This window comes from Nomascus leucogenys, chromosome 10 (assembly GCF_006542625.1).
Source record: "Nomascus leucogenys isolate Asia chromosome 10, Asia_NLE_v1, whole genome shotgun sequence".
In the NCBI taxonomy this organism is placed as follows: domain Eukaryota; kingdom Metazoa; phylum Chordata; class Mammalia; order Primates; family Hylobatidae; genus Nomascus; species Nomascus leucogenys.
The window spans coordinates 53,800,532-53,823,787 of record NC_044390.1 but is presented as its reverse complement, the minus strand read 5'-3'; the positions used below and the strand labels follow the sequence as shown (position 1 = coordinate 53,823,787).

Below are 23,256 nucleotides of genomic sequence, written 5' to 3'. Positions count from 1 at the left end.
TTCACTAAACTAGTTTCTGGAAGGGCTATTACAGAACTTGAATTTCTACCAGTTTTGTAGGAAAAGGACCTTTTTTCTACACCTTTGCCTGCAGTAGGTGTTAGGTGTTATGGCCTTCAAAAGACATTTTCCCAGTCTGCTGGGTGCAACGTGATTTCCGTGTGTTCTTTCGATTTGCTTTTCCCTGACTACTGGCTAATTTAGTGATATCAGTGAGCCAAAGTGTCTTTAAACTGAACATTGGTACCTTTTCTGGAGAATTCTCTGCAAACCTAGAACTTTCTTTCTCTTTTTTCTTTTTTTTTTGAGACAGGGTCTTGCTTTGTTGCCCAGGCTGGAGTGCAGTGGCGTGATCTTGGCTCACTGCAACCTCCGCCTCCCAGGGTTCAACAGGTCCTCGTGCCTCAGCCTCCCGAGTAGCTGGGATTACAGACGTGCACCACTATGCCTGGCTTTGTGTTTTTTGTAGAGATGGGGTTTTGCCATGTTGGCCAAGTTGGTCTTAAACTCCTGGCCTCAGGTGATCCACCCACCTGAGCCTCCCAAAGTGCTGGGATTATAGGGACTACAGGCGTGCGCCACCATGCCTGGCTAATTTTTAAAATCTTTTGTAAAGACAAGTTCTCACTATATTGCCACAGCTGGTCTCGAAATCCTGGGCTCAAGCAATTCTCTCACCTCTGCCTCCAGATTAGCTGGGTCCACAGGTGCACACCACCATACTTGGATAATTTTTAAAGTTTTTGTAGGGACAGTGTCTTGCTATGTTGCCCAGGCTGTTCTTGAACTCCTGAGCTCAAGTGATCCTCCAGCCTCAGCCTCCCAAAATGCTGGGATTACAGATGCGAGACACCTTTCTTGGCCAGCTGTTTAAAGGAAACACTAAATTTAACAGCATTGCTGTCATGATGCTGTGTCTTGTAGCCACTGCATTAAACCCTCTTTGGCTATGACTCTGCTATTTCCCTTTGTGTATAGAGATGCCTGTGCCTTGGGGGCTGCTGGTGTCCCCCAACGTTTGTTCCAGGTTGAAGGGTCTTCTGGCCTGGAGAAGTTGGGGTGGAGGTTCCCTGGCTTTCATCTTCTTTCCAGTCTTTTCTCCTTCATAGCCATGTGGTACTTTTGTTTTGTTTTTTTGTTGTTGTTGTTTTGTTTTGTTTTTGCTCTGTTGCCCAGGCTAGGGTGCAGTGGCTCGATCTTGGCTCACTGCAGCCTCCACCTCCTGGGTTCAAGATTCTCCTCCTTCAGCCTCCCGAGTAGCTGGGATTACAGGCGTGCGTCACCACGCCCAGCTAATTTTTGTATTTTAAGTAGAGATGTGGTTTCACCATGTTGGCCACGCTGGTCTCGAACTCCTGACCTCAAGTGATCCTCCCACCTTGGCATCCCAAAGTGTTGGGATTTCAGGCATGAGCCACCGTGCCCAGCAACCATGTGGTACCTTTAAAAGCAGAAATCACAGCTCTGGAGTCTTTGGAGGATTTACTCATATTTATTAAGTGCCACCAACATTTCAATGGGCCACAGGCAGGGCTGGGAGTGGGGGAGAAGGAGTGGCTCCCCTCCCGACAACAGGTGACCCTCACCCCCGGATCAGGGCCCCGAGGGGGGCCTGGAAGCACTCACGCTCAAGGAGTGGAGGTGAATGGCTTCCTGTTCTCACCTCCGGGTACAGGCACTAGGGGTGAGGAAGTGGCTGGGAGGCAAGGAAGCTGGAAGAGGGGAGGTGCTGGGGCCCAGGGCTGTGCGGGAGGGGATGGGATCCTGTGGGTACCTTGGCCCGTGTGCCAGGGTCGGGGGGACGTGACACGAGGTGAGAACTGGGTAGAAAGTGTGTGTGAAAGGGCATGCGTGCATGTGATGTTGGTGCCATATCTATGGGTGTCATTGTCATGGTGTGTGTTGTCACTGTGTCTGTGTGTGACATCATCACCATCTGTGTGATGCCATCGCCGCATCTGTGTGACATTGATATGATGTGTGATGTCAACGTGGCCCGTGACGTCATTGCTGCATCCCGGTGTGGCATCATGCCAAGTTCGCCATGTCTGTGTGCAACGTGCTGCATCTGCACGATGCCATCGCTATATCTCTTCGTGACATCTACATGGCCACGTGACGCCATCACTACGGTGATATGTGACGTCAGCGCCGGTGCTTGCATGACGTCATCTCTGCGGCCGTGTGTTCTGGGTGAGGGATCGTGAGGCGCGGGTGCGGGTGTGAGAGAGTACTAGGGGTTTGCATGCAGGGAGTTGTCTGATGGTGGCCCTGGGTGGTTGGCGGCGGCGGGAGGGGGTTGTGTCGGGCGCTGTAAGCATCTCACTGCATCCTCCGCAAACCGCCGAGTCGGGCCATCCCTTGGTCCTCAGGCCTGGAGCCTCTTCAGCCACTAGGGCAGGAAGGGGATGGTAACACACAGAGTGTCAGATAGAGGGAAGGGCAAACCTCGCCGGGCCCTGGAGGCTCGTCCTCAGCGGGGACACAACATCCTGGGGACCCCGGCCCTGCCTCCTCCCACCCTGGGCCCCTACTTGTTCCCCAGGACCCCAGGGCTCCTTCGAGTTCAGCCTCCCCATGAGACTCTCATGTGTTGAACTCCCCAGGATGGTGAGACTGAGGTGTGTTCCTCCCCATTATACAGATGAAGAGACTGAGATTCAGAGTGGCCGCTTCAAGAGCCCCAAGCCTCTGCTACAGCTTGTTTGACTTTCCCCAGTGCCTCCCAACATTCTGGGGATACTGAGAATTTACCCCAAAGCCTCCACTCCCCCAGACCCCTATACTGGTTCCCAAGGCAAGGCTTCGGTCTCCCTCTTTTGCCTGCTCCTGCTCACATGTCCTCCATGGCTCCCCAGTGCCCTCAGGACAAAGTCCAAACCTTACAATGTGGCATTCAGGGCTCCACCCCTCTGCCCCTGCCAGGCCTCCCCATCAGGGACTCCTACTGCGCCAAAGACCCAACAATTCCAAGAGCCATCACACTGCTTCCGCACCCCCGGCCCCACCGCCTTTGCACGAGCGGAGTTGTCTTGCTATCTGGGATGCCCTCCCCCTCCAGGGCCTGGCAGAGGTTCCTGCGAGGGGTCAGGGGTTGGCTTAGAGCCTGTTTCCTGCTGGGGGAGGAGGGGGCTGTGGCCAAGTCCCGCTTCCGCTGGTCCTCTCCCTTCCTTCCCCGGCTCTTCCCTGGGGCCCGAGTGGCCTCACGTTCCTTGGTTGGCTCTGGGCCCTGGCCCTGGCCCCAGACTCCATCCTCAACCAGCATTTACCCAGCTCTGGTCCCTGCTGCCAGCCTGCAAGGCTCCATCTTTGCTTGAACTAGTGCAGTCACCTCTGTCCTGGTCCCCAGCTCCTTGTCCCCTAGTCTGTTCCCCAACAGTGACCAGAGGAAATTGTGGATGCTTGAACTGGGTCATGCACATCCCCCCATCTGCTCAGGTCCTCACAGCAGCCACAGGCAGGGCTTGATCAGCTCCCATCACTTCCCTGCCCTCACCTCCTCCTCCCGTTCCCCTCCATCACTCTGCTCCAGCCACACCGGCCTCTTCCCTCAAACACACAAGGCACAGTACCACCTTGGGGACTTTCCCCTGGCTGTGTCCTCTGTCTGGCGCACCCTTCCTGGGATCCCCCCATGGCTCCTCTCTCACCTCCTTTGGGTCTCTGCTTCAATATCACCTCCTCAGTGTAGTCTGCCCTGTCTCTGGTAGAAAGTTTCAGCCTTCTTACGCTTCCTTCCCCTTTCTCTGTCTCGCCCATCACCAAAGGGCTCTTGAGTGACCAATTCATCTGATTTATCATCCATCTCTCCCACTAGACTGTGAGCCCCATGAGGGCAGTGGGTTTCTGCGCTTTGTTCCCAGCACCCAGCACCATGCCCGGTTACCAGCAGCTGCTCAATAAATACGGCTCGAATGGACAAACGAATCATGGGAGTGGTAACAGTGAACTTGAACAACATTAACTATGTGCCTGGCTCAGAGCCAGGGCTGGACTCCCATCTTAAGCTCATACGGCCGGGCACGGTGGCTCACGCCTGTAATCCCAGCACTTTGGGAGGCCAAGGTGGAGGGATCATTTGAGGCTAGGAGTTCAAAACCAGCCTGGCCAATGTGGTAAAAACTCATCTCTACTATAAATACAAAAGTTAGCCGGGCTTGGTGGCGCATGCCTGTAATCCCAGCTACTCGGGAGGCTGAGGCATGAGAATCACTTGAACCCAAGAGGTGGAAGTTGCAGTGAGCCGAGATCACACCACTGCACTGTGGCCTGGGCAACAGAGTAAGACTCTCTCAAAAAATGAAAAAGATTAAAAAAATAATGCCGGGCTCAGTGGCTCATACCTGTAATTCTAGCACTTTGGGAGACTGAAGTGGGTGGATCACCTGAGGTCAGGAGTTTGAGACCAGCCTGGCCAACATGGCAAAACCCCATCTCTACTAAAAATACAAAAATTAGCCGGGTGTGGTGGTGCATGCCTTTAATCCCAGCTACTCGGGAGGCTGAAGTAGGAGAATCACTTGAACCTGGGAGGCAGAGGTTACAGTGAGCCGAGATGGCACCATTGCACTCCAGCCTGGAAAACAGAGCCAGACTCTGTCTCAAACAAAAACAATTAAATTAAATTAAAAATAAAAATAAAAATAAAATCTTGGCCAGGTGTGGTGGCCCAGCCTGTAATCCCAGCACTTTAGGAGGCTGAGGCAGGCAGATCACCTGAGATCAGGAGTTTGAGACCAGCCTAGTGAACATGGTGAAACCCCATCTCTACTAAAAATACAAAAAAAAATTAGCCAGGCTGGTGGCGGGCACCTGTAATCCCAGCTACTCGGGAGGCTGAGGCAGGAGAATTGCTTGAACCTGGGAGGTGGAGGTTGCAGTGAGCTGACATCACACCACTGTACTCCAGCCTGGGTGGCAGAGTGAGACTCCATCTCAAAATAATAATAATAATAATATAAATAATAATATCTTTTTTAAAAAAAGCTCTTCCCATTGCAATTTTTGCTATATTCAGCCGCATAGCTCCTGGACCAAGATTTACTTAATATTTGCCCTTTAAAAAACGTTTTAGAGGCAGGGTCTTCCTCTGTCACCCAGGTTGGAGTGCAGTGGCGTGATCATAGCTCACTGCAGCCTTGACCTCCTTGGCTCAAGCAATCCTCCTGCCTCAGCCTCCCAAGTAGCTGGGACTACAGGTGCATGCCATCATGCCTAGATAATTTTTTTTTTTTTTTTTTTTTTGAGATGGAGTCTCGCTCTGTAGCCCAGGCTGGAGTGCAGTGGTGTGATCGCGGCTCACTGCAACCTCCACCTCCCAGGTCCTGGTTCAAGCAATTTTCCTGCCTCAGCATCCCGAGTAGCTGGGATTACAGGCACACTCCACCATGACCAGCTAATTTTTTGTATTTTTAGTAGAGACAGGGTTTCACCATGTTGGCCATGCTGGTCTTGAACTCTTAACCTCATGATCCGCCCATCTCAGCCTCCCAAAGTTCTGGGATTACAGGTGTGAGCCAACATACCCAGCCATTACTGTCTTTATATCATTTTTTAAAGAAACTTACACTGATTTCCAAAGACACTCAGTCTCTACTTCTTTTTTTGTTTGTTTTTGTTTTTGCTCTGCCTCATGTGATCTGCACGAAGGGACACTCAGTCTCATCAAGTAAAGGAAAGCTGGCGCACATGCCACCAACAGAAAATGACTTTAAAATTTTCCATAGGCCGGGCACCGTGGCTCACGCCTGTAATCCCAGCACTTTGGGAGGCCAAGGCGGGCAGATTGCCTGAGGTCAGGAGTTCGAGACCAGCCTGGCTAACGTGGTGAAACCTTGTCTCTACTAAAAAATACAAAAAATAACTGGGCATGCTGGCATGCACCTGTAATCCCAGCTACTTGGGAGGCTGAGGCACGAGAATCGCTTGAACCTGGGAGACAGAGGTTGCAGTGAGCAGAGATTGCGCCACTGCACTCCACCCCAACGACAGAGTGAGACTCCATCTCAAAAAAAGAGAAAGTTTTATTTCCATAAGAGCAAGACCTCGTGCTGAAGCCCAGCTGATGCGGGGCCCTAGGTCGGCCATCGATTTGGGAACATGGGAGACACGCAAGTGTCTGGAAGCCGTTAGAGCAAGTTAGTACTAGCTGAGGCTTTGTCTATTTTATCTTTTTAAACTAAACACTATATTAATGAGGATTTTATTTTTCTCTCTTAGAGATGAGGACTTGCTATGTTGCCCAGGCTGGACTTGAACTCTTAGACTCAAGCAGTTCGCCCTCCTCAGCCTCCCAAAGTGCTAGGATTACAGGCGTGAGCCACTGCGTCCCGCTAAGATGAGACTTTATCAAGGCTTAGAAGGAATAAGAGTGGGCTGGGTGTGGTGGCTCATGCCTGTAATCCCAGCACTTTGGGAGGCCGAGGTGGGTGGATCACCTGAGGTCGGGAGTTTGAGACCAGCTTGACCAACATGGTGAAACCCCGTCTCTACTAAAAATACAAAATTAGCCAGGTGTGATGGCGCATGCCTGTAATCCCAGCTGCTTGGGAGGCTGAGGCAGGAGAATCGCTTGAACCTGGGAGGTGGAGGTTGTGGTGAGCTGAGATTGGGCCATTGCATTCCAGCCTGGGCAATAAGAGTGAAACTCTGTCTCGAAAACAAAAAAACAAAACAAAACAAGAAGGAATAAGAGTGGAGGCCAGAGGGGGTTTATACCTGTAATCCCAGCACTTTGGGAGGCTGAGGAGGGCGGATCGCTTGAGGCCAAGAGTTTGAGACCAGCCTGGCCAACATGGTGAAAACCCAAAATTTTTACAAATTTTGTAAAAAAAGATACAAAAATTAGCCTGGTGTGGTGGTACACTCCTGTAATCCAAGCTACTCAGGAGGCTGAGGCAGGAGAACTGCTTGAACCCAGGAGACGGAGGTTGCAGTGAGCTGTGATTGTGCCACTGCACTCCTGCCTAGGAGACAGAGTGAGACTCTATCTCAAAAAAGAGAAAAAGGAGTGGAAAAGGAAAAATCAACTCTCCCGATGCATGAGGTGGGTGATTTAATGCTGAGTCTTGTCCCAGCACCTCATTAGTTGCTTCTAAAATTCTAGTGACTCAGTTACTTGGGAGGCCGAGGCAGGAAGATCACTTGAGGCCAGGAGTTCGAGTCCAGCCTGGGCAACATAGCAAGACCCCTGTCTCTACAAAAAAATAACAATTTAGCTGGGCATGGTGGAGTGTACCTGTAGGCTCAACCACTGGGGAGGCTGAGGCAGGAGGATTGTTTGAGCCCAGGAGTTTGAGGCTGCAGTGAGCTATGATTATGCCACTGCACTCCAGCCTGGGTGACAGAGCAAGACCCTGTCTCAAAAAAAATAATGATTAAAAAAAGTAAAATTCCAGTGACTCTCCCCAAGTTGCCCAGTTAACCCAGAGCAGACAGCCCCAGCCCACTTGCCCCCGGCCTCTCTCAGGGGAAGGCGAGTCAAGGGCAGAAGCCACCAGGCCAGAAGCCCTTCCTGCGACCGTGAGGAGAGAAGCAGGCAAGGTCCAGGCTTAAGTACACATTGTTTTCTCGGCAGGTGGACGTCATTTTGGGGTAAACAATGTCAAGAGCTTCCCCGGTTCTCAGCCGAGGCCCTGACAGTCCTGGGCTGGGAGCCCGGGCCTGGCCCTGATTCTCCACTGTGTGACCCCGGGCTGCTCACTTCCCTGGGGCCTCAGTTTCCTCCTCTGAGAAGTGGGGATAATAATAGAACCTCCTTCCTTGCCGTGAGGGCTTTCGGCCAAGATGGAGAGAGGGAAATTGTGTTTGCTTGGAGCAGGGAATCTCCTCCTCACGTTTTTGTTTCCCTCCCTGTGGGCTGCTCAGGGCTGAGAACTTTCTCCCATACAGAGCCATCTAGAGCAAAGGGGTTGAGAGACAGCTTGGCAAGGGAGTGAGGTCCCTGTTGGAAAGGGTATGCAAGAAGAAAAAAAGAAAAAGAAGAGGTGGAAATGGAGCTGGACATGATGCATCCTGGGGAGTTGGCGGCAAAGCTTTCGGAAATCTACTTGGCCAGAAATCCCGTATTAGCCCTCTGAGGCTGCAACAGACCCAGATCGACAATACCTCCGTGGCAAAATGGTCACAGGCACAGTGTTTGGGGTCAAAGGGATCTGACTTAAAGTCCTGGTGCCTTCCTGAGCCTCGGGTCCTAAACTGCAAACAGCAATGCCAGGCCCTGACTCCTCCGTCAGTGGTGTAGCAGGACCCCAGAGAGAGCACAGGCTGTTCTTGGGGCGGTGGCCTGAGTCACCATCCCTGTGACGCACAGGCTGCCCTCTGAGAAGTGACTGACTCTGGGAGGAGGCGGGGGGCACAGGCATCAAGCCATGACCTGAGCGTGTGTCAGGAGCCCTCGCTGCTTCCTACAGAGACCCCTAGTCCCTTGCTCCGGTCATTTTTGGATGGCACCTTGCAATTAGCAAAGCATTTCCAGGCCCTTGACTTCAGAGACTGTCTTTTTTTTTTTCCAAGACAGGGTCTCACTCTGTCTCCCAGGCTGGAGTGCAGGGATGCGATCTTGGCTCTCTGCAGCCTCCACCTCCTGGGCTCAGGCGATCCTCCCACCTCAGGCTCCTGAGTAGCTCGGACTATAGGCGCGCACCACCACACCTGGGTAATTTTTGTATTTTTTGTACAGAGGGGGTTTTGCTATGTTGCCCAGACTGGTCTTGAACTCCTGGGCTCAAGCAATCCTCTTACATTGGCCTCCCAAAGTGCTGGGATTACAGGTGTGAGCCACAGTGCCTAGCTGAGACTCTTTTTATTTTTATTTTTATTTTTTTGTCGCCCAGGCTGGAGTGTAGTGGCACAATCTTGGCTCACTGCAACCTCCACCTCCCAGGTTCAAGCGATTCTCCTGCCTCAGCCTCTGAAGTAGCTGGGATTACAGGTGCACACCACCACACCCGGCTAATTTTTGTGGTTTTTTTGTTTGTTTGTTTTTTTTAGTAGAGACAGGGTTTCACCATGTTGGCCGAGCTAGTTTTGAACTCGTGAGCTCAGATGATCCACCCGCTTCGGACTCCCAAAGTGCTGGCATTACAGGCGTGAGCCGTGAGCCACTGCACCTGGCCTCTTTTTTTTTTTTTTTTTTTTTTTTTTTGAGACAGAGTCTTGCTCTGTTGCCAGGCTGGAGTGCAATGGCGCCATCTCGGCTCACTGCAACCTCTGCCTCCCGGGTTCAAGTGATTCTCCTGCCTCAGTCTCCCAAGCAGCTGGGACTACAGGCGCATACCACCACGCCCAGCTACTTTTTGTATTTTTAGTAGAGACGGGGTTTCACCATGTTGGCCAGATGGTCTTGATCTCTTGACCTCATGATACGCCCACCTCGGCCTGGGATTACAGGCGTAAGCCACTGCACCCGGCCTTTTTTTTTTTTTTTTTTTTTTCTTTTCCTGAGACAGTCTCACTCTGTCATCCAGGCTGGAGTGCAGTGGCATGATCTTGGCTCACTGCAAGCTCCGCCTCCCAGGTTCAAGCAATTCTCCTGCCTCAGCCTCCTGTGTAGCTGGGATTCCAAGCATGCGCCACCGTGCCCAGCTGAGACTCATTTTCTAGAAAGTAAAGGTCAGGAGTCATTCCTGGATGCCACTCCCCCCTCTCTCCCTCTGCTCATTACCTTCCCTCACCCCCGTCCAGCTTCCAGGCCTTTGGCCTGGCTGTTCCTGCTGCCTAGAACACTGTTCCCCCTGCTTTCCCTGAGGCCAGCTCCTCATGCTCCAGCTCTTCCTCACCAAGGCTCTCTCTTGCCTGTTTGGGGTCCGATGGCCTGGGTTCGTGTCCCAGCTCTGCTGTGCTCCCTGGGGTACAGGGCATGCCCTCTCTGTGCCTCACTCTCCTCATCTGGAAAGTGGGTAGAATAGTGGTTTGCCCTACTATTATTGTTAAGTTGTGAAGATTACATGAATTAATCTTGCAAAGTACTTAGAACTGCGTGGGGCTCCCAGTAGGTGTCTAATAATTGTGGGCTCTTTGGTAGTCCCATCATGACACTGTCTAATCCACTACTCAGTGAGTTTCATGAGGACAGGACTGGGTGTGTCTTGGATACTGCTGTGTCCTTCACGCCCAACCATACATGACCTAGTATAGAGCAGGTGCTCAATTAAGGAAGAAGCAAGTGTGAGATCAGCCTCCCTCCACCCTCAGTTCTGGTCCTAGCTTTGCCCACAGCCCTAAGACTGAACAACTGCAGTCTGCCCAGTGCCTTACCTGGATGGGGCTACAGGGATGCCTGCAGGGGGCCTCTGGGACTCCAGGATCTTCCTCTTGAACTCCTCCAGGCTAGCTGGGTCTGTGGAGGGAGAGAGGTGAGGCTTGACCTACAGCTTCAGTTGCCCCTGCCCCTGGGCTAGGGATGGGCTGGCAGCCCAGGGGAGTGGGAGAGTGGGGCTGGGGTGGGGTTTGAGGTAGAAAGGGGCCCCTCCCCTACTTGGCTCTGTCTTTTGTCACTCACCGATGGGCTGGGAGTTGGGGACAGGGCCCATGGGCCTTGACACTGGCATCATTGGCTGCGACTGTGAAAGAAAGATGGAGGGAGGTTGGTAGGAGCCAGGGCTTCCCAGACAGGCTTCTGCCTTTTCTTTTCTTTTTTTTTTCTTTGAGACGGAGTTTTGCTTTTGTTGCCCAGGCTGGAGTGCAGTGGTGTGATCTTGGCTCATTGCAAACTCCGCCTCCCAGGTTCAAGCGATTCTCCTGCCTAAGCCTCCTGGGTAGCTGGGACTACAGTCACACACCACCATGCCTGGCTAATTTTTTGTATTTTTAATAGAGCTGGGGTTTCACTATGTTGGCCAGGCTGGTCTCAAACTCCTGACCTCAGGTGATCCACCTGCCTCAGCCTCCCAAAGTGCTGGGATTACAGGCATGAACCACTGCACCCGGCCGGGTTCTGCCCTTTCGTGCCCTTCAAGACCAGCTTCTCTAAAGTCCTTCCAGGGCAGGGTAACAGACCCCATGTAGAAAGACACACATGGTCATGAACATAGAATCACCTGCACCCACCACAAGACTTGGGGACACCACAAGATGGCTTGGGGACTTGTGGAACTGATCACCTCGGTAGTCCCGAGGCCCCATGCTGCAGAGCTGGCCTACCCCTGTCTCCATCAGAGCCTCAGGGTGAATCCGGTTCCAACCCAAGACCCCATCGGAGTCTACTCACCCACCACAGCCCCCTTCAGACTGAAGCTGACCTACCCTGTAGACCAACTGGACCCCGATCCTAAATGCCACCCCTGGAATATCCCTGAGCCAATCCCCCAAAACCTGAAATCCAAAGCCAATTCTGAACTCAATCACCTAAAATCTGATCCCAACATGAAAAGTCAATCTCCCTTAGAATCAAGCCCCAGCCTAAACCCAATCCTAACTATAAACTGGATTTGACCATATCTTCAGATCTCACTCTGACTCCAACCATTCTCTTGACCCAACTTCTATGAAAATATCCATTTCGGGCCAGGTGCGGTGGCTCACACCTGTAATCCCAGCGCTTTGGGAAGCTGAGACGGGCAGATCCCCTGAGGTCAGGAGTTCGAGACCAGCCTGGCCAACATGGTGAAACCCCATCTCTACTAAAAATACAAAAAAATCAGCCAGGCCTGGTGACGGGCACCTGTAGTCGCAGCTACTCGGGGAAGCTGAGGCAGGAGAATTGCTTGAACCTGGGAGGTGGAGATGGCAATGAGCCAAGATTGCACCACTGCACTCCAGCCTGGGTGACAGAGCGAAACTCTGTCTCAAAAAGAAAAAAGAGAAAATATCCATTTCCCCAGCCCCAGCCCTGGGCTCCAACATGCCCTCTTACAAACACTTGTGCAAGGTCGTGCTCAACCCCCTCAACCCCAGACCCCAGCCTCTACCCAGCTCCCATCCTAAACCCACCCTCAGTTCCACTCCCAACCCAAACTTCACCCCAATCCTAAGGCCCTGTGGAGCCCCTGATATTACCCCTAAACAGTCCTAAGCTCGTCAGTTACCCCAAAGCCACCTCAACCCAGTTCCACCCCGAGATTGGCATCTACCCCAGATTTTACTCTCGACCCAGCCCTGATCATCACTCAACCCCAATGTCCCCAGCTATAACCCAGGGTCACCCAATCCTTCAACTCAACTCCAAGCCCACTCAACCTTCCACCAGTCACCCTAAACCAACCCAACCTCAACTCCTAACCCATTGTCAATACCAATCCCTATGTCAATGCCAATGAAATCCGAAATTCACCCTTGGCTGCAACCTATAAGCATCTCTATACCCACCAGCCACCTCCAGCTACCAGAGCCTCAAATCCAGCTTCGGTGCTTCAACTCAGTCCCAAAGCAACTGAGATCCTAGATCATTCTTCACCCAACCTCACCCCCTAAAAGCATCCCTGATTCAATTTGCAAGCTTTTCTCACCATCCAAATTCCAAATTCAACCCCAGTTCTAAAATCAATGAAATCTTAAGTGAAATCCTAACCTTAACTCAAATCAGCTCCAGATACAGCAGTGACCAAAAACTCATCTCAGCCCAACTTAAACACGAGTTCAACCTTCACATCAACTCTTCCTCTAGGCATCCTCACCCCAATATCACTCCCAACACTAAACCAACTCCCCTGGTTCCTCAACTCAACTCAAATACAGGATTTTAACTCTGACCTTAACCCCAATCCTGATCCCAGCCGTAGACGAACACACCAGCTCCCTACACTCAAACTCAGCCTCGATTCTTTCATTTTTCTTTTTTAGGATTTGGAGCAGATTTTATTTTATTTTAGATTCAGTGAGGATGTGTGCAGGTTTGTTACATTGGGTATATTGCATGATGCAGAGGTTTGGCTTTCTTTTTTTTTGAGACGGAGTCTTGCTGTGTCACGCAGGCTAGAGTTGCAGTGGCGCAATCTGGGCTCACTGCAACCTCTGCCTCCTGGGTTCCAGCGATTCTCATGCCTCAGCCTCCCAAGCAGCTGGGATTATAGGCGTCTGCCACCAAGCCTGGCTAATTTTTGTATTATTAGTAGAGACGGGGTTTCACCATGTTGGCCAGGCTGGTCTCGAACTCCTGACCTCAGGTGATCCGCCCACATTGGCCTCCCAAAATGCTGGGATTACAGGTGTGGGCCACCGTGCCTGGTCATAGAGGTCTGGGTTTCTAATGGTCCCATTGCCCAAGCAATGAGGACAGTACCCAAAATGTAGGTTTTTAACCCCTTCCCCCCTCCCTCCCTCCCTTTCCCATTTTGGAACCCCAGTGTCTGTTGTTCCCATCCTTGTTTGTACCCAATATTTAGCTCCTACTTATAAGTGACAGCATGCGGTATTTGATTTTCTGTTTCTTCATTAATTCTCTTAGGATCATGGCCTCCAGCTGCATCCATGTTGCAGAAAAGAACATGATTTCCTTTTTTTTTTTAATGCCAGCCTCAATTCTTTTCTTTTTCTTTTCCTTTCTTCTTTCTTTTTTTTTTTTTAGATAAGGTCTTGGTCTTTCACTCAAGCTGTAGTGCAGTGGTGCAATCTCGGCTCACTGCAGCCTCAGCCTCCTGGGCTCAAGCAATGCTCCCACTTCTCAGCCTCCCAAGTGGCTGGGATTACAGGTGTGTGCCACCACCACACCTGGCTAATTTTTTTTTTTTTTTTGAGACATAGTCTTGCTCTGTCACCCAGGCTGGAGTGCAGTGGTGTGATCTTGGCTCACTGCAAGCTCCGCCTCCCGGGTTCATGCTATTCTCCTGCCTTAGCCTCCTGAGTAGCTGGGACTACAGGCGCCCACCACCACACCAGGCTAATTTTTTTTGTGTGTTTTTAGTAGAGACGGGATTTCACCATGTTAGCCAGGATGGCCTCAATCTCCTGACCTCATGATCCACCCACCTTGGCCTCCCAAAGTGCTGGGATTACAGGCGTGAGTCACCGCGCCCAGCCTAATTTTTGTATTTTTTTTTGTAGGGATGGGGTTTTGTGTTTTGTTTGTTTGTTTCTTTGAGATGGAGTCTCGCTCTGTCACCCAGGCTGGAGTGCAATGGCATGATCTTGACTCACTGCAACCTCTGCCTCTTGGGTTCAAGAGATTCTTCTGTCTCAGCCTCCCAAGTAGCTGGGATTACAGACGCATGCTGCCATGCCCAGATAATTTTTTGTATTTTAGTAGAGGTGAAGTTTCACTGTGTTGCCCAGGCTGATGTCAAACTCTGAGCTCAGGCAATGCACCTGCCTCAGCCTCCCAAAGTGCTAGGATTACAGGTGTGAGCCACCACACCCAGCCTGGGGTGGGGTCTTGCTATGTTGCCCAGGCTGGTCTGAACTCCTGAGTTTAAGCTACCCTTCCACCTCGGCCTCCCAAAATGCTGGGATTACAAGTGTGAGACACCATGCCTAGCCAGCCTCAATTCTTAATCCTTTCTCAATGTCATTCCTAATTCCAAACTCTACCCTAATCCTAATGCCAATAAACTTCTCCATCCACACGACTACAATCCTATAACCATGCGTAGAGTGGACAGCCACCAAAAGGTCATCACAGCATCCATCCTAAATCCACCCTCCATGCTTCAACTCAACCCGAACCCAAAAGCAACAGAAATTCTAGATCCACCCCCTCACCCAACCCTAGACCCGATACCCACCCTACCTCTAATTCCAGTCTTTTCTTTTTTTTTTTTTTTGAGATGGAGTCTTGTTTTGTTGCCCAGGCTGGAGTGCAATGGCTCGATCTTGGCTCACTGCAACCTCTGCCTCCTGGGTTCAAGGGATTCTCCTGCCTCAGCCTCCTGAGTAGCTGGGATTCCAGGCACCTGCCACCGTGCCCGGCTAATTTTTGTATTTTTAGTAAAGATGGGGTTTTGCCATGTTGGCCAGGCTGGTTTCGAACTCCTGACCTCATGTGATCTGCCCGCCTCGGCCTCCCAAAGTGTTGGGATTACTGGCATGAGCCACTGCTCCTGGCACTCTAATTCCATTCTTAACCCTGCACTCTTCTCAATGCCCATCCCCATTCCAAGCTCTATCCTGATCCTAATGCCTGATCCTAGAGATCGTAACTCACCCAACCTAGACCAGGAAGCCATCCTCAAAGCCAACTCCAAGTTCAACATCACCACCACCCTCTTGGCATCTTGACCTAACTCCACTGCAGCCTCCCTCTGGGGCCCGCAAGCCCACCTTGGCCTTGATGCAGGTGTCCAGGGCCGAGTTTCTGATGGCCAGCTCCATCCTGAGCTGCTCCGCCTCCCTCTTCTTCTCTTCCAGCTCCTTGGCCAGGTTGTCTCGTTCCTTCCGCAGCACCGCCTTCTCCTCCAGCGCTAGCTGGGTCTGCCGGGAGCATTCGGCTTGGAGCTTGGCCTCCCGGGCCTGAGCCTCCTTCTCCACCTTCTGTTTTGCCTCCTGACTGGCCCGCAGGCCCTGCTGGGCTTCCAGCTTCTGGCGTTGGAGGTCCGAGTTCTCACGGGCCACGCGTTCGATACCCGTCCGGAGGCTCCGGGCCAGCTCCTCCACCTTGGAGCTCATGAGGCTGGGCATGTGGTCGCAGGCTCTGCGGATGGAGGCCAATTCCGAGCCCAGGGGATGGTAGAGGTTGTAACCCAGGTTGTCCAGGCTGCGTGGGATAATGGAGTCCCTCCACAGGTTACGAAAATCCATCTCAAACTTGTCCTTGTCCAGGGGCAGGCAGAGGGCTTGCACCTTTTGCAGTTGCTCCTCGGCCAGCTGGCGCTCTTGGTGCTGCACCTCCCGGGTTTTCACACATTCAGCCAGCTGTTCCTCCACCACGTGTTTGTTCAGCAGCATGCTTTCCTTATCCTTAGTGCAAATGGCTTTCTCCTTGGCTATCTCCACCTCCAGTGTCTTCACCTTCTGATTCAGCATGAAGAGCAAGGCTAAGGAAACAGGACCAGAAGACCCAGGAAGATTGGGGGCTGCCAAGAGCACTAGGCTAGGAGTCCACCACCCCGGCTCCCTGTGGCCTTAGCACTCACCATCGCAGCTCTTGTTCATGTCCTTGAATTGATCTCTGCATTGCTTCTCACTCAAGATGATGGCAGCCATGTACCGCTGATTGTTCGTGAAGATGACCTGCCCGGAAGTAGGGGAAGGATGCAGGACAGAGCTTAGTGTCTTGCCCCCGGGACTGCCTGGACCCAGATCGAGCACCCTGGTGGCCAGAGTGAGCAGAGTTCACAAGGGCATGGTCCCTTTATGAGGGGATGTTGGAAGCCAGGTGTGGCAGCTCACACCTGTCATCCCAATTACTTGGGAGGCTGAGGTGGGAGGATCACTCAAGCCCAGGAGTTTGAGACCAGCCTGGGCAATATAGCGAGACCCCCATCTCAATAAAACAAACAAAAATAAATAAATAAAAATATAGTGGATGTTTGTATGATCTTCAAAAGCTTTTACAGTTACTACTATCCAGAAATAAAAAGACACAAAGTATAAATACATGCTACAACATGGATGAACTTTAAAAATATTACATCCACATTTATGGTCAACTGAATTTCTTTTCTTTTTTTTTTTTTTTGAAACGGAGTTTCACTCCTATTGCTGTTCCCCAGGCTGGAGTGCAGTGGCACAATCTTGGCTCACCACAACCTCTGCCTCCCAGATTCAAGCAATTCTCCGGCCTCAGCCTCCCAAGCAGCTCAGATTACAGGTGCCTGCCACCACGACTGGCTAATTTTTTTGTGTGTTTTTGGTAGAGACAGGGTTTCACCATGTTGGCCAGGCTGGCCTTGAACTCCTGATCTCAGGTGATCTGCCCGCCTCGGCCTCCCAAAGTGCTGAGACTACAGGCTTGAGCCACTGTGCCCGGCTCAAATTTTTTTTTTTTTTTTTTTTTTTTTTATACAGGGTCTCACTTTGTCTCCCAGGCTGGAGTGCAGTGGCCTGATTTCAGCTTACTGAAACCTTGACCTCCCAGGCTCAAGCAATCCTCTTACATCAGTCTCCCGAGGAGCTGGGACTACAGGCATGCGCCACCACTCCTGGCCAATTTTTTGTATTTTCCTTAGAGATGGGGGTTTTACCATGCTGCCCAGGCTGGTCTTCAACTCCTGAGCTCAAAGAATCCATCCACCAGGGCCTCCCAGCCCTGAATTTTTTTGTTTTTTTTAAAGAGACGGGGTCTCTCATAATTAGCCGGGCGTGGTGGTGGGCGCCTGTAGTCCCAGCTACTCGGAGAGGCTGAGGCAGGAGAATGGCGTGAACCCGGGAGGCGGAGCTTGCAGTGAGCCGAGATTGCGCCACTGCACTCTAGCCTGGGCGACAGAGCGAGACTCTGTCTCAAAAAAAAAAAAAAAAAAAAAAGAGACGGGGTCTCACTCTGTTGTCCAGGCTAGAGTACAGTGGAGTGATCATAGCTCACTGCAGACTCGAACTCCTGGGTTCCAGTGATTCTCCTGCCTCAACCTCCCCAGTAGCTGGGACTACAGGCCTGTGCCACCACGCCTGACTAAATTTTAAATTTTTTTTTTCTTAAGACAGAGTTTTGCTCTTGTTGCCCAGGCTGAAGTGCAATGGTGCGATCTCGGCTCACTGCAACCTTCGCCGCCTGAGTTCAAGCGATTCTCCTGCCTCAGCCTCCTGAGTAGCTGGGATTACAGGCATGCAACACCACACCCGGCTAATTTTTGCATTTTTAGTGGAGATGGGGTTTCTCCATGTTGGTCAGGCTGGTCTTGAACTCCCAACCTCAGGTGATCCACCCATCTCGGCCTCCCAAAGTGCTGGGGTTACAGGAGTGAGCCACCATGCCCAGCCTTAAATTTGTTTTTGTAGAGACGGGGTTTCACTATGTTGCCCAGGGTGGTGACGATCTCCCCCGTCAGCCTCCTAAATTGCTGGGATTACAGGTGTGCACCACCATGCCTGGCTATGGTCAACTGATTTGGACAAGGATGCTGCTATGAGCTCAACTGTATCCCCAGTACCTGAGAATATGACTGTATTTAGAAGTAGGGTTTTTTTGTTTTTGTTTTTTGTTTTTTTAAACGGAGTCTCGCTCTATCACCCAGGCTGGAGTACAATGGCTCGATCTCAGCTCACTGCAACCTCTGCCTCCCAGGTTCAAGTGATTCTCCTGCCTCAGCCTCCCGAGTAGTTGGGATTACAGGGGCCCACCACCCTGCCCAGCTAATTTTATTTTTATTTTTTTTTGAGATGGAGTTTCGCTCTTTTTGCCCAGGCTGGAGTGCAATGGCATGATCTCAGCTCATCGCAACCTCTACCTCCCGAGTTCAAGTGATTCTCCTGCCTCAGTCCCCCTAGTAGCTGGGATTACAGGCATGCACCACCACGCCTGGCTAATTTTGTATTTTTTAGTAGAGACAGGGCTTCTCCATGTTGGCCAGGCTGGTCTCGAACTCCCATCCTCAGGAGATCCGCCCACCTCGGCCTCCTAAAGTGCTAGGATTACAGGCGTGAGCCACCACACCTGGCCAAACTAATTTTTGTATCTTTAGTAGAGACGGGGTTTCACCATGTTGGCCAGGCTGGTTTCAAACTCCTGACCTCAGGTGATTCGCCCCCCTCGGCCTCCCAAAGTGCTGGGATTATAGTTGTGAGCCACCTCTCCTGGCAGAAGTAGGGTCTTTAGAGAGGTAATTAAGTTAAGGTGAGGTCCTCGTGGGTCCTAATCCAACATGACTGATGTCCTTATAAAGAGAAGAGATTTGGACACAGAGACACGGACAGAAGGAAGACCAAGAGCAGACACAGGGAGAAGATGCCGCCTGCAAGCCACGTATTAAGACCTGGAACAGGCCGGCTGCAGTGGCTCAGTCCTGTCATCCCAGCACTTTGGGAGGCCGAGGCGGGTGGATCACAAGGTCAAGAGTTCAAGAGCAACCTGGCCAAGATAGTGAAACCCCATCTCTACTAAAAAATATAAAAAAATTAGCCGGGCATGTTGGCGGGCGCCTGTAATCTCAGCTACTCGGGAGGCTGAGGCAGAGAATTGCCTGAACTCAGGGAGGCGGAGGTTGCAGTGAGCCGAGATCGCGTCTCTGCACTCCAGTCCAGCCTGGGTGACAGTGCGAGACTCGGTCTCAAAAAACAAACAAATAAACAAACAAACAAAAACCTGGAACAGATCCTTCCCTCACAGCCTCAGAAGGAACCAACCCTGCTAACACTTTGATCTTGGTACCACCCAGTCTGTAATACCTTGTCATGGAAGCCATAGCAAATTAATACAAATGCTAACACCATCTCATTAGGCAAACAACAGCCTTTAAAAAAAAATCTATTTTTTTTTTTTTTTTTTTTTTGAGACAGGGTCTCGCTCTGTCACCCAGCCTGGAGTGCAGTGGCACGATCTTGGCTCATTGTAACCTCCGCCTCCCGGGTTCAAGAGATTCCCCAGCCTCAGCCTCTCGAATAGCTGGGATTACAGGCGTGCACCACCACACCTGGCTAATTTTTGTATTTTTAGTAGAGACAGGGTTTCACCATGTTGGCCAGGCTGGTCTCGAACTCCTAACCTCAAGTGATCTGCCCACCACCAGCCTGGCCAACATGGCAAAACCTCATCTTTGCTAAAAATACAAAAATTAGCCACACATGGAGGCGCATGCCTGTAGTCCCAGCTATTCGGGAGGCTGAACCAGGAGACTCGCTTGAACCTGGGAGGCGGAGGTTGCAGTGAGGCGAGATTGTGCCACCGCACTCCAACCTGGGGAACAGAGTGAGACTCTACGTCCAAAATAAAGGAGAAAAATTAAAACTAAATTAAATAAGATATGCAAATGGCCAACGAGCATATCAAAAGATATTCAAAATCGGCCAGGGGCGGTGGCTCACGCCTATAATCCCAGCACTTTGGGAGGCCAAGGCGGGTGGATCACCTGAGGTTGGGCGTTCGAGACCAGCCTGGCCAACGTGGTGAAACCCCATCTCTACTAAAAATACAAAAAAATTAGCCAGGCCTGGTGGTGGGTGCCTGTAATCCTAGCTACTTGGAAGGCTGAGGCAGAAGAATTGCTTGAACCTGGGAGATGGAGGTTGCAGTGAGCCAAGATCGCACCATTGCACTCCAGCCTGGGTGACAGAGCGAGACTCTGTCTAAAAAAAAAAAAAAAAAAAAAAAAAAAGATATTCAAAATCATTAGCCATTACGGAAATGCAAATCAGGACCACAGTGAGATACCACTTCACACCCACGAGGGTGGCTATTTTAAAAATCCATAAACCCCCAAAATGAACAGTAACAGGTGTTGATGAGGATGTGGGGAAATCAGAATTCTCAGACAGTACTAGTGAGAATGTACAATGTTGCAAATGCTTTGGGAAAGTCTGGCAGTTCCTCAAAATGTTAAACATAGTTACCATGTGACCCAGAAACTCTACTTCTCAGCATATACCCAGAGCAATGGAAACACATCCTCACATCAACTTGCCAGGAATGTCCAGAGCAGCTCGATTCACAGTAGCCAAAAGGTGGAAAGAACCCAAATGCCTGTCAGCAGATGAATTAACGCACAAAATGTGTTCCTTCCATACATAGAACATGATTCAGCCATAAAAAGGAAGGAAGCACTGATCCATGTTGCAATGTGTGTGAACCCCAAAAGCATGATGTCTAAGTGAGAGAAGCCGGACACAAAAGGCCACAGAGTGTGAGATTCCATTGACATGAAATGCCCAGAACAGGCAAATCCATAGAGACAGGAAGCAGGTTGGTGGCTGCCAGGGATTGGGGGAGGGGAATGGGGAGTGACTGCTGATGGGGACGTGGGTTTTCTTTTGGGAAGGTGAAAATGTTCTAAAATAATGTTCTAAAATGGATCGTGGTTATGAATGTACAACTCTGTGAATGTACAAAAAATCATCAAATTGGCCGGGCGCGGTGGCTCACACCTGTAATCTCAGCACTTTGGGAGGCCGAGGCGGGCGGATCACGAGGTCAGGAGATCTAGACCATCCTGGCTAACACGGTGAAACCCCTTCTCTACTAAAAATACAAAAAATTAGCCAGGTGTGGTGGTGGGCGCCTGTAGTCCCAGCTACTCAGGAGGCTGAGGCAAGAGGATCACTTGAGTCCAGGAGATTGAGGCTGCAGTGAGCTATGATAGCAATTGCACTCCATCCAGCCCAGGATTCAGATGGAGACCCTGTCTCTTCAGGAAAAAAAAAAAAAAATCTATTGGCCGGGTGCAGTGGCTCACGCTTGTAATCCCAACACTTTGGGAGGCCAAAGCAGGCGGATCACTTGAGGTCAGGAGTGTGAGAACAGCCTGGCCAACATGGTGAAACCCCATCTCTACTAAAAATACAATAATTAGCCGGTTATGGTGGCACATGCCTGTAATTCCAGCTACTTGGGAGGTTGAGGCAGGAGAATCCCTCGAACCCAGGAGGCAGAGGTTGCAGTGAGCCGAGATTGCACCACTGCACTCCAGCCTGGGAGACGGAGCAAGGCTGTGTCTCGTAAGAAAAGAGAATATTGGTCCTGTGATCGTCCCCCTCTCTTGGATGAGGAAACTCAGGCTCAGAGAGATGAGGGGGCTTGCCCAGGGTCCCCAGGGTGAGTGTCCTGCCCACAGCCTTACCCGGTCACCCTGGCACTGGCGGAAGCTGGCATTGATGCGGTCCAGGTCGCGGCGGGCGCTCAGCAACATCTGCATGATGGCATCCTTGGCGCGGGTGGTGAGGTTGAGCTCCTTGGTCAGGTTGGACTGGGAGGCCGTGAGGCCTAGGAGCTGACTGTATAGGCCCTCCGCTCGGCGCTCGGTGGCCTGCAGGTTGGACTCTGTGCTCACGTGCACATTGCCATAGACCATGAAGAGGACGAGCCCCAGGATGATGAGGAACTGGATGAGGGAGACGAAGAGGAAGAAGTAGCGCAGGTAATACCAGCAGCCCCGAGAGCTGCCCCCCGCCCGAGCGTAGGACCCTCCGTGCTCCATGGCCAGACCCATTTGCTCGATCCCGCCGTCCGGTGCACCGTCCCTGCTCGCCACCCGGCCTGCTGTGGCCCCCGCCTCGCAGGGGAGAGTGCTTATATTACTCCTCTTAATACTTCCTCTGCTTGGCTCCTTCCTGGCCCGGAGGAAACGGGGGCTGCGGGTTATCACAACACTCCCACTCTGGCTGTGAGAGGGCGGGGGTGGGGCTGGGGGCCCAGAGCCAGGGCACCGGCTGGACCCCTCTGATTAATGCTGGGTGGGGTGCTGGCTGGCTGGTCAGGCATTCCCGGCCTCTTCCAGCCTCGCGTTCGCCTTTACTTGGTGGAGGGTGCTGTTCTCAGTACCTGCTGTGATTAGGTCGCTGAATCATGCCAGGTCTGTTGCTGTCTCCCTTGTGTGGCGGAGGAAACTGAGGCATAGGGAGGAGAAGGGGCTGCCTCGGGGTCTCATGCTGTTAGTTCAGCGAGCTTGCCTTACCTCAAGACAGGCTGGCTACAGACGTGCACTCACTTCACCAGGGCGGTGCTGATCAAGTGCCACAAAATGTGGGAAATGCGCCAGTGGCGGTGGCTCACGCCTATAATCCTAGCACTTTGGGAGGCCGAGGCGGACGGATCATCCGAGGTCAGGAGTTTGAGACCAACCTGGTCACCATGGTGAAACCCCATCTCTACTAAAAATACAAAAATTAGCCGGCTGTGGTGGCGCTCGCCTGTAATTCCAGCTACCCAGGAGGCTGAAGCAGGAGAATCGCTTGAACCCAGGAAGCGGAGGTTGCAGTGAGCAGAGATCGTGCCATTGCACTCCAGCCTGGGGTAGAGAGCAAGACTCTGTTTCAAAAAAAACAAAAAAAGTGTGAAACGCTTAGTTAGCCTAGGGATGGACAAGCAGTAGGTGATCAGTAATTGCATAGGAGGGCGTCACAGAGGGCTGAGCCATGGATGGCGGTGGCGCTGGCTCCCCAAGCTCTGTCATTGCCCCCAGTGCCCTGTTCACTTAGATGCTCAGTAAATGCTCCAGGAAACTGCAGCACAAGGAATAATGAACTTGGAGCTGGGAAGAGCTGGCTTTGTCCTGTGAGAGCTCGGGCAAGAGGCCTCCCATGTCCGTGCCTCCCTTTTCCCCTTTGTGAGACGGGGTATGCCCGGTGCCTCGTCACTCTGTGGCTGTTGTTATGATTAGGATCATTTCCTGCTGGAGGCACTGCTGGGGGCTCCGTGAGATGGTGAATGAGAAGTAGTGGATAGGTGGGACTGAGATTCCTCCCCCGACACTCAAAACCCCATGGTGGGCCGGGCATAGTGGCTCACATCTGTAATCCCAG

The 23,256-nt window shown here is 51.7% G+C and overlaps 1 protein-coding gene across 1 annotated transcript; it reads right to left on the bottom strand.

Moving 5' to 3' along the window:
• Nucleotides 1–1,477: 1,477 nt before the first annotated feature.
• On the bottom strand, nucleotides 1,478–22,004 carry PLVAP (plasmalemma vesicle associated protein). The gene is made up of 6 exons (XM_003275809.3): nucleotides 21,576–22,004; nucleotides 16,005–16,101; nucleotides 15,193–15,905; nucleotides 10,502–10,562; nucleotides 10,258–10,339; nucleotides 1,478–2,392 (listed from the first exon to the last, which is right to left on the bottom strand). The coding sequence occupies exons 1-6, from the start codon at nucleotides 21,942–21,944 to the stop codon at nucleotides 2,386–2,388; spliced, it is 1,329 nt and encodes a 442-aa protein (XP_003275857.1). The 5' UTR covers nucleotides 21,945–22,004; the 3' UTR covers nucleotides 1,478–2,385.
• Between the last annotated feature and the right edge of the window lie 1,252 nt (nucleotides 22,005–23,256).

Coding starts and splice junctions, on each gene's coding strand:
- PLVAP (XM_003275809.3), bottom strand. CDS start 21,944: ATGGGTCTGGCCATGGAGCACGGAGGGTCCTACGCTCGGGCGGGGGGC. Junction 16,102..21,575: donor GCCAGTGCCAGGGTGACCGG/GTAAGGCTGTGG, acceptor ACTTCCGGGCAG/GTCATCTTCACGAACAATCA. Junction 10,563..15,192: donor ACACCTGCATCAAGGCCAAG/GTGGGCTTGCGG, acceptor TTTCTTTCACAG/TCGCAGCCAATGATGCCAGT.